The sequence below is a fragment of the Budorcas taxicolor genome, chromosome 10 (genome assembly GCF_023091745.1).
Source record: "Budorcas taxicolor isolate Tak-1 chromosome 10, Takin1.1, whole genome shotgun sequence".
NCBI lineage: Eukaryota > Metazoa > Chordata > Mammalia > Artiodactyla > Bovidae > Budorcas > Budorcas taxicolor.
The window spans coordinates 26,665,310-26,678,722 of record NC_068919.1 but is presented as its reverse complement, the minus strand read 5'-3'; the positions used below and the strand labels follow the sequence as shown (position 1 = coordinate 26,678,722).

Genomic DNA, 13,413 nt, shown 5'->3' with positions numbered 1-13,413 from the left:
TCTTTTTAAATTCTTAGGTGCCTTTGTCTACACTCCCCCTTCTTGATTAGACACTAAAGCCCAAACTAGATTTGAGGTACATGATCAAATGACACCAAAGATTTATGCGGGGGACATTTCTGATTCTGGCTCTTTGTTGTACTGTGTAAGCTCTAAGTAATTCTGTACAATGGCAAGATGATCTTTAGTTTCTGACATTTTTGCAAGGACTTTCTTTCCAACTTACTAATTATGTCTGTCTCCCTCTTCTGCTGTTTAGTTAACCTCAGGGTCAGCCTTGTGCATGAAGTTGATGGATGGAGGAAATCGCTCAGTGGTGTCTGAATTTTTGCTGCAGGGACTCACCAGTTCTTGGGAGATCCAGATTCTTCTTTTTCTATTTTTCACAGTATTTTATATAGCGAGTATGTTGGGAAACCTTCTCATTGTGCTCACAATTCTCTCAGACCACCATTTACATTCGCCCATGTACTTTTTGTTGGCCAATCTCTCCTTCATTGACACAGGTGTTTCCAGCATTGCAACCCCAAAGATGATTTCTGACCTTTTCAGAAGACACAAAGTCATCTCCTTGAGAGGCTGCGTCACTCAGATGTTCTTTATTCACACTGTCGGGGGTGCAGAGATGGTGCTGCTCATAGTCATGGCCTATGACCGGTACGTTGCTATCTGTAAGCCGCTCCACTACCTGACCATCATGAGCCTTAGAATGTGCACTTCTCTTCTGGCTGTTGCTTGGACCATTGGACTCATCCACTCTGTGGCCCAGCTGGCTTTTGTTGTCAATTTACCCTTTTGTGGCCCCAGTGAAATGGATAGCTTTTACTGTGATTTTCCTCGGTTCATCAAACTTGCATGTACAGACATGTATAGGCTGGAGTTTCTGGTCACTGCCAACAGTGGCTTCATCTCCATGGGCACCTTCTGTATCCTGATGGTGTCTTACATCTTCATCCTGGTCACGGTTCGCAAACACTCCTCAGGTGGTTCATCCAAGGCCCTTTCTACCCTCTCAGCTCACATCACTGTGGTAGTTTTTTTCTTTGGCCCTTGCATTATTGTCTATGTGTGGCCATTCCCTACCTTACCCATAGATAAATTTTTAGCCATCTTTGATGTTCTAATTACTCCTTTTATGAATCCTATTATCTATACATTTAGAAACAAAGAGATGAAGATGGCAATGAGGAGACTGTTTGGTAAGGTTTTAAGTTTCAGGAAGAGTTCTCATGCACAATCCAAGAAATTCAGATTGATCTTGACTATTTTTGGAAATTAACCTAATTACCCTTTACATATATATTTCCAGTGTACTTAATGATTTTCAATATTCACTGTGAAATCTCTCCTCAAGAATTCTGTTCCTAGCTGGTCATTTTTTCCATAGGGACCCTTGCTCTAAGGAAACTGAAAATACTAGGCAGGAGTGAATTCAGCACTGGAATATAATGTTATTAAAAACTTACAGATGTTGCTAAAGGCTGAAATCTCACATACTGGGCATGTTTCTCGTTAAAACAAAATGTTGGATACTCCTCTCTGATAGAAATTCTTAAAGATGTATCTCTTTTAATATACATATGTACCAATATTCAAGCCCTTTGTGTTTCTCAGTGTCTATATACCTGAAGAAAAAAAAATGAAACAAAGACTATTGTCCAGGTAGCTTTGAGATTTTGGGGCTTCTAATGTCTGAATTTAGCCATCCACACTCAAGATTTAATTAATTACAAGGTTTTTAAATTTAGTTACGATTGGAAGGTGATATTTGGCTAACTTAAAGAGTGACAACTCAGAATATATTAATATTTTTGATATTAATATTTTTAATTAATCAAATGTTTTGAGACCAGGTGTTGTAATTTCCTATATGCCTCAGTGTGTATGATTGTTTCCTGTTATTTCCTAAACTTAGTCACTATTTTTATATGGCAAAGATAATTATGTGAAACTAAATGGTTTTAAATGGGTTGACTATTTTGTAGATAAAAGAGGTAATACAGAATGAAAATGCAAAAGATTTATATATTATGAGAACCAGGGTACTAACTAAATAAAACAAAGTATCAGTTCAGTTCAGTTCAGTTGCTCAGTCATGTCTAACTCTTTGCGACCCCGTGGACTGCAGCACACCAGGCTCCCCTGTCCATCACCAACTTCTGGAGCTTACTCTCATGTCCATTGAGTCAGTGATGCCATCCAACTATCTCATTCTCTGTTGTCCCGTTTTCCTCCCACCTTCAATCTTTCCCAGCATCAGGTTCTTTTCAAATGAGTCAGTTCTTTGCATCAGGTGGACAAAGTACTGAAGTTTCAGCTTCAGCATCAGTCCCCCAATGAATATACAGGACTGATTTCCTTTAGGATTGACTGGTTGGATCTCCTTGCAGTCCAAGGCACTCTCAAGAGTCTATTCCAACACCACAGTTCAAAAGCATCAATTCTTTGGCACTCAGCTTTCTTTATAGTTTTTATTATTTATTTATTTAATTGGAGTATAGTTGATTTATGATGTTGTATTAAGGTGTATAGCATAGTTATTTCTTTCAGGTTATATTCACTGTAAATTATTATAAGACATTAGGTATAATTCCCTTTGCTATACAGTAAATCCTTATTGCTTATCTATTTTGTGTATAGTAGTTTTTGTATCTCTTAATCCCATAATCTTAATTTGTTCTTCCCCTCCCCCTTGATAACCATAAATCTGTTTTCCACATCTATGAGTCTGTTTCTGTTTACAGATTCATTTGTATTATTTTTGTATTACATGTATGATATCATGTTGTATTTATCTTTCTCTGACATTTCAAAAGCATATATTCTCTAAGTCTATCCATGTTGCTTCAAATGGCAAGATTTCATTCTTTTTTATGGCTGAGTAATATTCCATGGCATATAAATATATCACATTTTCCTAAGTCAGTCTTCTGTTCTTGGGCTTTTTGGGCTGCTTTCATGATTGCCTTTTGTAAATAAGGCTGCTATGAACATTGGGATATGTGTATCTTTAAAAAAAAAACAGTTCCATATATAATTATTTTTTAAGTAGATTAATTAAGATTTTAGTTGGAGTTCCAATAACAAACTCTCAAAAATTAATAGAATGAATATAGAGAGAAGTAGAAGGATATAGTAGACATGAATAGCATCATGAACCAATTCAACAGAATTAAGATTTATACAATTTTCACACAACAGTAGGATACAAATTCTATTCAAGTTCCCATAGACTATAAACTAGGAGACTCTGAAACACATAAGGGACATAAACAAGGTGCAAAAATTTCATAGTCTAAAGGTATTGAAATCATACAAAGTCTGTTCTCTGATCACTGTGGAATTATGTTAGAAATATCAAAAGATATTTGAAAATAACCCATATATTTTCAAGAGCAATGTGACATTTACCAAGAGATCTTTGACTTAGCCATTGAAAGCCTCAGTAAATTTAGAAGACTGAAAAAACAGAGTGTTTTCAGAGAGGAAAGCATTTAAATGAGAAATTAATATCAAAATGAGAAATTATTATCAAAGATGCTTTAACAAATCTCATGTATTTGGAAATTAAATGTCCTCTTTAAATGATGGGTGAATCTAAGAAAGCCATAACAAGGAAGATTAGAAAATATTTATAATAGAATAAAAATGAAAAGAGAATTTACCAGAATATGTTGCAAGCACCTGAAGCTGCACAATGCAATTAAGTACAATGTGGAGTCTTGAATAAAGTATGAAAACAAATATTGAACATTAGCATAAAATTTTGTTAAATTTAAATAAAATCTATACTTTAGTTAACAATTGTGCCTCCCTTGTGGCTTAGCTGGTAAAGGATCTGTCTGTAATGTGGGAAACCTGGGTTCGATCCCTGGGTTAGGAAGATCCTCTGGAGAAGGGAAAGGCTACCCACTCCAGTATTCTGGCCTGGAGAACTCCATGGACTATACAGTCCACTGGGTCGCAGAGCCAGACACAACTGAGCAACTTTCGCTTCACTTCACTTCACTTCATGGGAGGCATGTATCTTTTTGAATTAAGAGTTTTCATTTTTTCTAGATATATACTCAGGAGTGGAATTGCTGGATCATCCAGTAGTTCCATTTTTAGTTTTTAAGGAACCTACAGACTCTTCTTGTGTCTATAGCAATTTACATTCCCACCAACAGTGTAGAAGCTTTCCCTTTTCTCCATACCCTCTCTATCATTTATTGTTTGTAGATATTTTGATATGAGCCACTCTGACTGGTGTGAGAAGATATCTCATCATAGTTTTGGTTTGCAATTCTCTAATAATCATTGACATAGAGTATATTTTCATATGCTTTTTAGCCACCTGCATATCTTCTTCGGAGAAAAGTCTATTTAGATCTTCTGCCCATTATTTGATTGGGTTGTTTGCTTTTTGATACTGAGCTGCATGAGTTGTTTGTATATTTCAGAGGTTAATCCCTTGCTGCTTCTTTTGCAAATATTTTCTCCCATTCTGAAGGTTGTCTTCTTTCATTTGGTTGTCTTTGTTTCCTTTGCTGTGTAAAAGCTTTTAAGTTTAATTAGGTCCTGTTTATTTTTGCTTTTATTTTCATTACCCAAGGAGATGCATCAAAAAACATCTTGCTGTGGTTTATGTCAAAGAGTGTTCTGCCTATGTTTTCCTCTAAGAGTTTTATACTATTTGTCCTTATACTTAGGTCTTTAATTCATTTTGAGTTTATTTTTGTGTAGGGTGTTAGGGAGTGTTTTAATTTCATTTATTTACATGTAGCTGTCCAGTTTTCCTAGCACCACTTATTGAAGAGACTGTTTTTTCTCCATTCTATATTCTTGCCTTTGTTGTCATAGATTAGATCATAGGTGCATGGGTTTATTTCTAGGCTTTCTATTCTATTCCATTGATCTATATTTCTGTTTCTATGCCAGTACTATACTGTTTTGCTTACTATAACTTTATAGTATAATCTAAAGTCAGGGAGCCTGAGTCCTTCAGCTCTATTTTTCTTTCTCAAAATTGCTTCAGCCCTAAATGTTTTTTTGTGTTTCCATACAAATTGTACAATTTTTTTTGTTCTAATTCGGTGAACAATGCCATTAGTAATTTGATAGAGATTGTTTTGAATCTGTACATTGCTTTGGATAGTATAATCATTTTCACAATATTGATTCTTCCAATCCAAGAACATGGTATATTTCTCCCTCTGTTTGTGCCATCTTTGATTTCTTTTATCAGTATCTTACAGTTTTCTGAGTATAGGTTTTTGCCTCCTTAGGTGGGCTTATTCCCAAGTATTTTATTCTTTTTGATGCAATGGTAAATGAGATCATTTCCTTGATTTCTTTTTCTGATCTTTTGTTTTCAGTGCATAGGAATGGAAAGGATTTCCGTGTATTAATTTTGTATCCTATAACTTTACCAAATTCATTGATGAGTTCTAGCAGTTTTCTGGTAGTATCTTCAAGATTTTCTATGTATAGTATCATGTCATTTGCAAACAGTGACAGTTTTACTTCTTTTCTAGTTTGGATTCCTTTTATTTTATTTTATTCTGTGATTGCTGGGCTAGAACTTTCAAAACTAAGTTGAATGATAATGGCAAGAGTGATATCTTTTTCTTATTTCTTGTCTTAGAAGAAATGCTTTCAGTTTTTCACCATTGAGAATGATGTTTGCTGTGTATTTGTTATATGTGGCCTTTATTATGTTGAAGTGGTCCCCTCCATGCCTACCTTCTGGAGAGTGTTTTTAAATCATAAATGGGTGTTGAATATTGTCAAAAGCTTTTTCTGCTTCTCTTGAGATAATCATGCATTTATATTTTTCAATGTGTTGATGTGGTATAACACTCTGATTTGTGGATCAACCGGGAAGAAAAAGAAAATATGAACAGACCAATCACAGGTATGGAAATTGAAACTGTGATTAAAAATCTTCCGACAATCAAAGGTCCAGGACTAGACTGCTTCACAGGCAAATTCTATAAAAATTTTAGAGTGTTAACATGCACGCTTCTGAAAGTTTTCCAAAACATTGCAGAGGAAGGGGCACTCCCAAGTGCATTTTATGAGGCCACCATTACCCTGATACCAAAGCCAGACAAAGATAAAACAAAGAAAGAAAATTACTGGCCAATATCACTGATGAACATAGATGCGACAATTTTGTCATATCATTTTGAGCTTTTAAATCTCTGTGTCTTGTGTGTATGTGTGTGTGTGTGTGTGTGTGTGTGTGTGTGTGTGTGTGTGTGTAAAGATCAATCCTGTAAGTTTAAAAAATTCATGGTGAGATATTTGGTCCCAATTTTCATCTGCTCTGTGGAAATATTTTTTCTGTACTCTTTTTCCTGCCATTTGTTTCCATGTTTATTTTGTTCTTTCTAATTGTGTAGATTTTGTGTTTGCTCTTTTTATCTTTAAGGTTCTGAATTTAAATCAAACCTTTTTTTTTTTTCAAATTTCTTCACATTTATTTAGCATTTTACAGTTTAGAAAGCATAGTTCCTTGTGTAATCTTACACTCTTTCTTATTACAAAATTATATTTTGCTCCAGTATCTTGCTTTATGTATCCTTTTACCCCCTCTCTCTCTCCTAATCCCTCCTTTCTCTTTTCTCTTTCTTAGGCATTTCTTTGGGATAAAAAATTAGTGTGAGAGTTCCAAATGAGTAATTTTTCTTGTTTCCCTAGCTTGGGGTTTGCTCTTCATTTTGGGTCCATCATTGTGGTTGACAATTCTGTCTCTGAACCTGGGATGGAGATAGGTAAGGAGAAGACAGAATGATGTTCCATACACAGAGGAATATTGCCCTGGCCACTACAGACTGACCCTCTCTCCATGCTCTTTCCCTCACGTTCCTAGCCTCCACGGGCAATATAGTGTTTCTCTGTTCTCCCCTCCTCTGTCCTTTCCTCTTCCCCCCTCTGCTTCCTTCCCTTCTCCTCTCCTCTCCTCCCTCCCTCCTCTCTTCCTTTGTTTCTCCCTCTCTTCTTCCTTTCTTACCTCCTTCCTTTCTTTTTCTTTCTCTGTTTCTCTTTCTTTCTTTTGTGATGAGTACTTTAAAAATCTATTCTCATAGCTGCTGGCTCCTTAAAAAATGTGGTATACCTTTTCCTGCACCAACTTTTTGTAGCAACTTCATGTCAATAAATGAATGAAGTTGTGTTCTAGCTTAGCAGATTTTTTTTTTTATCAGCTGATTTCTTTCTTTGTAAATTTTTCCACCTTTTACTTCTGTGAGCCATCAGAGTTGGTCAGGCCACTATAGGGCTGTACATAATGCAAAAAGGTTTTCTTTCCTCTCTACTCTTCACACTAAACAGATATACTATTACTTACAATTTCTATTTACTACAGTGATAATTAGTAAAAAAAATTGTCAAGATTGAATTTCATTTATCTGCTGAATTTTCTATTCCATATGTTTGCTAAGCCATATATTCAATAATTGGTCTTACATTTTATTCCTTTCCTCTCCCCATGAATCAATGAGAATATATAACTGGTCATAACACAGGAAGCTTAGGAACTGGAAGATGCTGTAGAAATTATTTTCTATAACCTGCTCATTTTACAGATGAGGAAATATTACTATAGAGATATGAAGTGAAACATCTGAAGTTACAGAGTGAGTTACTGACCAAACATGAATAGAATTTAAGTTTTCTGATTCACAATCTACAATGAAGTCCAACATAGTAGTTATTTCTGAGTTAAAAGTATTCTTTTTGATGTGAAATTATAGGCCATATAATTGAATTAATAGTAAACAGTGTTCCATGTAGCTTATAAATATGCCATTTTTGAATGCAAAACAGAATAATAGCCTTATAGATAATTCACACAAACACACACAATAGGGATTTCTATCAAGTTCCCTGTTTTCTGGTAAGCTTGTTGGGTGAAGTTGATTTGATATGAATATAACAAAAGCATATTTATGTGTTTCTTGGAGATTCTTTAACCTTACTCAGGAAATAAATATTTCAAATTAAGTAAACAAAGTGGTGTTTAAAATGTTTTCTGATCTCTTTTTTCTTCCTGTTTGTGGCTAATCCATAACTTCCTCTGTTGGTGAGGCAGCATTCTGGGTGACAATTCCCTTGGATAAATGAAATCATATTGGCAATCCTAAGTCTCTGCAGTGTCATTTGGTCAGTACTCTCCTGTGTACCAATTAGCCAGATCTTTCCCAAGAATAGCATTTTTACAGCTATTTGTATATGAAGCAATGCTAGTTTTAACCAAAAAAAGTTGAATATGGTTAACTCTTTGGTAACAGTCACATGTCAGGTCTTTATAAGAGTAGGTTGGTGACAAATTCAGAAATGGCTTGAGGATATTGGTGTACAATGTTGAAGTCCCTAACGACCAAGACTCAATAGACATTTCTGGTGACAGGGTCATTTTGTAAAGAAATCCGTTAATTGTTACCTTGTACAATAGAAGCAGCTTCAGCTGAGCTTAATAAGCAAGAATTAACACAAATGAGAAAGAGCCACAAATAGTCAGAAACTGAAATTATTATTATTTTCCCCTGTTTATCCACTGTTCTCTAAGACTGAGATCCAAGACAGGGAATTACAAAAGGCAGAAGACAGTTTTGTAAGTGGGAACAGAATTTGAATTAGTGTAGCGCTGGGCTTCATTTTATTTCTTGATGTGGAGGCCGAGCACTTTTGCTTCCTCTGTTAATGAGACAGCACCAGGAGCAGAGCCTCTTCTATGGGAAGCTAAAGGCCTTCATGTGGGTTAAAGCAACGGCAGTCTGGGAACGCAACCAAGAGCTCTGAGATGCAGGTATTACACAGGTTTGCCCTTACTTCAGTAGCCAGGAAGAATTACAGCTGTGTTATGTTAAATAATCAGAAAGTCATGAGAAAAGTCTTCTCTATATACTGGTTAAGAGGCAGATCGGGGAATCAATATCAGTTTTACCACTTACTGTTCTAGTCTATGGCTTTCCTTCTCATGGGCTCGATTTCCTCCACTGTGAAAAGGAGCTGATAACTTTTATGGTTTTTGTAAGTATCAAACAAGATAGTGTCGGTAAAGGTGTTATCGTAGTGTCTTGCCCATGGTGGTCACTGTTTTTGTTTTACTTTGGCTTGTTCTCATTATTTTCACTGATAGCTTATAAAACACTGCTTCAGACTGGAGCTATTCCCTCATTATGTGCCAACAACTCTTTCAGAGTCAGATATGAAGCTGTATATCCAAATAACTTATATACATATCTTAAACAGCATCATAGGTTTTGATTTCTTTCTGAAGACAGTCCTGATCACTCTGGCTCATGTGTGTCTTTTCTGCTTCAAAAATTCTATGCTCATACTACTTATTTGACATTCTCTATGTAAGAATTTTTTTATTGTTTATACTTTAGTATGTGCTAAAATGTAAATGCCTTAATGGCAGTGAATATTTTAATACTTCAGGAAGTCCATAATGTCCTGGAACAATGCATTGGGCTTAGTAAGTATCTAGAAAATGTTTGCTGATTGATTACAGACTGTTATGATAAAGGGACAAATAAATGGCATAGAAAATTTACAATAATGTGCTAATAAATGTAAGTGGAACAAAAACAATTAAAGAAGAGGGAGACTAATAAAAGGAGAAGGCCTTTTTGGGAAATGGGACTTATAATCAACTGCAGATGAGGGAAAAGGTAGTGAATATGGTAGCACTCCAATGCAGGGAATACCATCATTACAGTGAGGTTCATTACCTACTGGGCTGGCATTGTGTTATAAAGTCATAGAAATGTTAGATTTGAAAGGACTACTTAGCATCACCTACTCAGTCCCCTTTATCTTCCAGATGATGAAACTGAGTTCAAGAAGTGAGTTGAGTGTGGAAGGGATGGGAGAAAGAACTTATTCAAACTTCCCATGAACATAGGGTTTGTGCTTGATCACAACTTTCCCAATACAAGTGCAGTGTTCTTTTTAGTCTTTCCAACATTCCATGAACCATGACAAGTGAACATGGCATGGACAATGATTTCCTAATATAACAGAATTTTGTTTGCTACATTGCATTAGCTCATCCATGTTTAGAGTCTGCAGCACAGATTTCTTTTCTGGCTTGTCCTAACTCCATCATATGCTCTCACAGCTCAAGCTTTGTGATCACTCCCATTCCTTGAGCTGAGCTACAGAAGCTGGATACATTTTTAAGGTTTCTACATTATCGTCTCTCTTTATGGGGAAAAGATGACTATGATTTGATAAAACTGCAATATGTTTAGCTTTAAACATAAGAGAGTATCAATGAAATTGATAGCATTTCATATCGGAGGTAGTCAGAGGGTAAAGAAAATGAAGGTCATCAGAATTGTCTGAAGTTTGGGGAAATCCATGCATGGGAGTAACAAACTGTGAGAAAATCAATAAGTTCATTTCTATTTCCTCTTTTCTCCCTTATAGTATTCCAGGGCACTCCTATCTGCTTTGCATAACCCTTTTGATTCAGCAGAATATTTATTTCTTTTATCAAAACTTAGAGAATTCTAGAGAGACTGGGGAGTTGGAAGCAGTGCTTTGTGGCAAATAGTTACTGCATATCTTCTGCAACTATATTTTTTAAAAAAACTATTTTTAACTGAAGGATAATTGCTTTACAATATTCAGTTCAGTTCAGTTCAGTCGTGTTTTGGCTATGTGGATTATGGCAGTATTTTTATGTGGTCACTAACCCCTCACAAGGTTGATTTCATTTTTATTCTCTTTTTAAGGTAAAATTGAGTCACCTCTGTTTGCAGAGGAAATGGGTGGAGCCAACCACTCCGTGGTGTCTGAGTTTGTGTTCCTGGGACTCTCCAGTTCCTGGGAGATCCAGCTTCTTCTTTTCCTTTTTTTCTCTGTGTTCTACATGGCAAGCCTGATGGGAAACCTCCTCATTGTGTTCTCTGTGAGTGCTGATGCTAGCTTGCACTCCCCCATGTATTTCCTGCTGGCCAACCTCTCCTTTCTTGATGTGGGGGTTTGCTCTATTGCTGCTCCCAAAATGATTTATGACCTTTTCAGAAAACGCAAAGCCATCTCTTTTGGGGGTTGCCTAACTCAGATATTCTTTATTCATGCCATTGGGGGCACAGAAATGGTGCTGCTCATTGCCATGGCCTTTGACAGATATGTGGCCATATGCAAGCCTCTCCACTACCTGACCATCATGAACCCACGAATGTGCGTTTTGATTTTGGCTGCTGCCTGGGTCCTTGGCCTCATCCACTCAGTGGCCCAACTGGCTTTTGTCATAGACTTGCCCTTCTGTGGTCCTAATGTACTGGACAGCTTTTATTGTGACCTGCCCCGACTCATTAAGCTTGCTTGCACAGAGACCCATAGACTAGAGTTCATGGTCACCGCCAACAGTGGACTCATCTCCATGGGCTCCTTCTTCATACTGATTATTTCCTACATCTTCATTCTGGTCACTGTTTGGAAACACTCCTCAGGTAGTGTATCCAAGGCCCTCTCCACCTTGTCAGCTCACGTCACTGTGGTGGTCTTATTCTTTGGGCCATTAATCTTCTTCTACTCCTGGCCCTTCCCTTCATCACACTTGGACAAGTTCCTTGCTATCTTTGATGCAGTTCTCACTCCTTTTCTGAATCCAGTCATCTACACATTCAGGAACAAGGAGATGAAAGCAGCGATGAAGAAACTCTGCCATCAGCTTGTGAGTTACAGCAAGATGCCCTAAATACTCTAAGGATAAAAGATATTTAGCTCTATCCTTAATGACAACAGAAAAAATATCATTTCAGGCCTCTATTAATTTTATGTACCAGGTTACATTTAGGGATTTTCATGTTGCTGTACACTTAATAAGGATAAAGAGAGCTTACATTATAGTTTTCTATGTTTTCAGCTTTTGCTGGATGTTTTATATGAATTATTTTATTTACTATTCATGATAACTCTGGGTGGTGAGTATTTCATCTTCTCTTTTTAATATTTAAGAAATGCTTAGCTCATTCTTTGTATAATTACTATGTAAAATACCTCAAATGAAAGCTGATTATTATCTTAATCCACCATGTCCAATTGTCTTATCTCTCAAAAGGTGCCAAACAGAGAAGGTGCTCAATAATTCAGTGTTGGAAATTAGAATATTATTCATTTTCACTGTCATTCTTTCCCTGTTTGGAATTGGTTAATGTTCCTTCCTCAAACTGTCTACCAAACTGCCATAATACTTGATTGGTTTTTTTCCAATAGATAACTGTTTTTCCTGTAGATAACTGTTTTTTCCAATAGATAACCTAGATAACTGTTGACTTTATAATAGGACTGTTGAATATTATAACTGAAATTTGAAAGGTCATGTGTTCTAACCCCTTTATTTTATCAGTGGTAATACTCAGGCAGAGATATGTGAAGTGAGAAATCTAGGATAACAATCAGATCTCAGCTCTCCATCCCTGCACCAATTTACTGGGGGAAAATTGACAAATATAATTGTATATGTTTAAAGTGTACAGTGTGATGATTTGATATACATATACATTGTGGAGTGATTGCCAATATCTAGATAATTAATACATCCATCACCTGACACAGTTAATTCCTTTCTTCTCACTTTAGATTAAAAAATTGGAAAAAAATCTAAGCCAACTTGTTAGTTCGTATTCTAACTAACAAAGTATTCACTGGCTTTCTATCTCTGACCCCAGTGATAGCAGAACTGACACTGTAAGTTCATTACTCTTTTCACTGGTATCAATTTCACATGATTATTTTCTGTTTCGAAGTTCTTTTTTTGTAGCTCAAAAAGAAATTTCTTCAACAGGGTCCTGGGTATTTTATAACTGGATGATAATGTTATCACTCACACATGGCTTTTATTTATGTCACTTATTAGAAGCATACTGTTAAATAGTATTATTCTATGTTGATTTTTTCCTTTAATCAATACTTTAAAGGGTATTCACCATAACTTTTCTTATTGCTACCAAGATTTCACAGTTATTTTAAATGAGCTTCAAGAATTTCATATATGAATATTACAGCATTTCTTGATCTGTTTTTATTAGTGGGTCACAGTTTTCATAACTAAACAGCCATGGCAATTTCAAGCTTTGGGGACCCAAAGATAGTATAGGCCAGAGACAAAAATCTTTCTAATCTATATAAATAAACTAAGCTATTGATATACAAAGTAATGATTATGATAAAATCATTCTAATGGCTACTTATTTTAAAGATTCTTAAAAAATGTAGGTTAGCAATTTTTGGTAGAATTTTGTAATGAATTCCTTTTCTTAAACTACTGATGGGTGTCAGATATCTTTTAGGAAGTTGCTTTACTGTTTTACACTCATTTTTCTTATTTTGTTTTTGACTTTAAAATCATTAATTCATAAGACTTTAAGCAGCCTGTCTACTGATGGGTGGGTCTGTATTAATTAA

The 13,413-nt window shown here is 35.7% G+C and overlaps 2 protein-coding genes across 2 annotated transcripts; both read left to right on the top strand.

The window, feature by feature from the left end:
- Positions 1 to 283: 283 nt before the first annotated feature.
- On the top strand, positions 284 to 1,279 carry LOC128054786 (olfactory receptor 4F3/4F16/4F29-like). Its single transcript, XM_052647353.1, has one exon. It carries the CDS (start codon positions 284 to 286, stop codon positions 1,277 to 1,279), a length of 996 nt encoding a protein of 331 aa, XP_052503313.1.
- A 9,486-nt stretch (positions 1,280 to 10,765) lies between these two features.
- Positions 10,766 to 13,413, top strand: LOC128054785 (olfactory receptor 4F15-like). Its single transcript, XM_052647352.1, has 2 exons — positions 10,766 to 11,680; positions 13,288 to 13,413. Exons 1-2 carry the CDS (start codon positions 10,766 to 10,768, stop codon positions 13,411 to 13,413), a joined length of 1,041 nt encoding a protein of 346 aa, XP_052503312.1.

Excerpts from the sequence above, each read along its gene's own strand:
- LOC128054786 (XM_052647353.1), top strand. The coding sequence starts at position 284 with ATGAAGTTGATGGATGGAGGAAATCGCTCAGTGGTGTCTGAATTTTTG.
- LOC128054785 (XM_052647352.1), top strand. The coding sequence starts at position 10,766 with ATGGGTGGAGCCAACCACTCCGTGGTGTCTGAGTTTGTGTTCCTGGGA. Across the intron at positions 11,681-13,287 it reads AGAAACTCTGCCATCAGCTT|ATATCTTTTAGGAAGTTGCT; the intron begins GTGAGTTACAGC and ends GATGGGTGTCAG.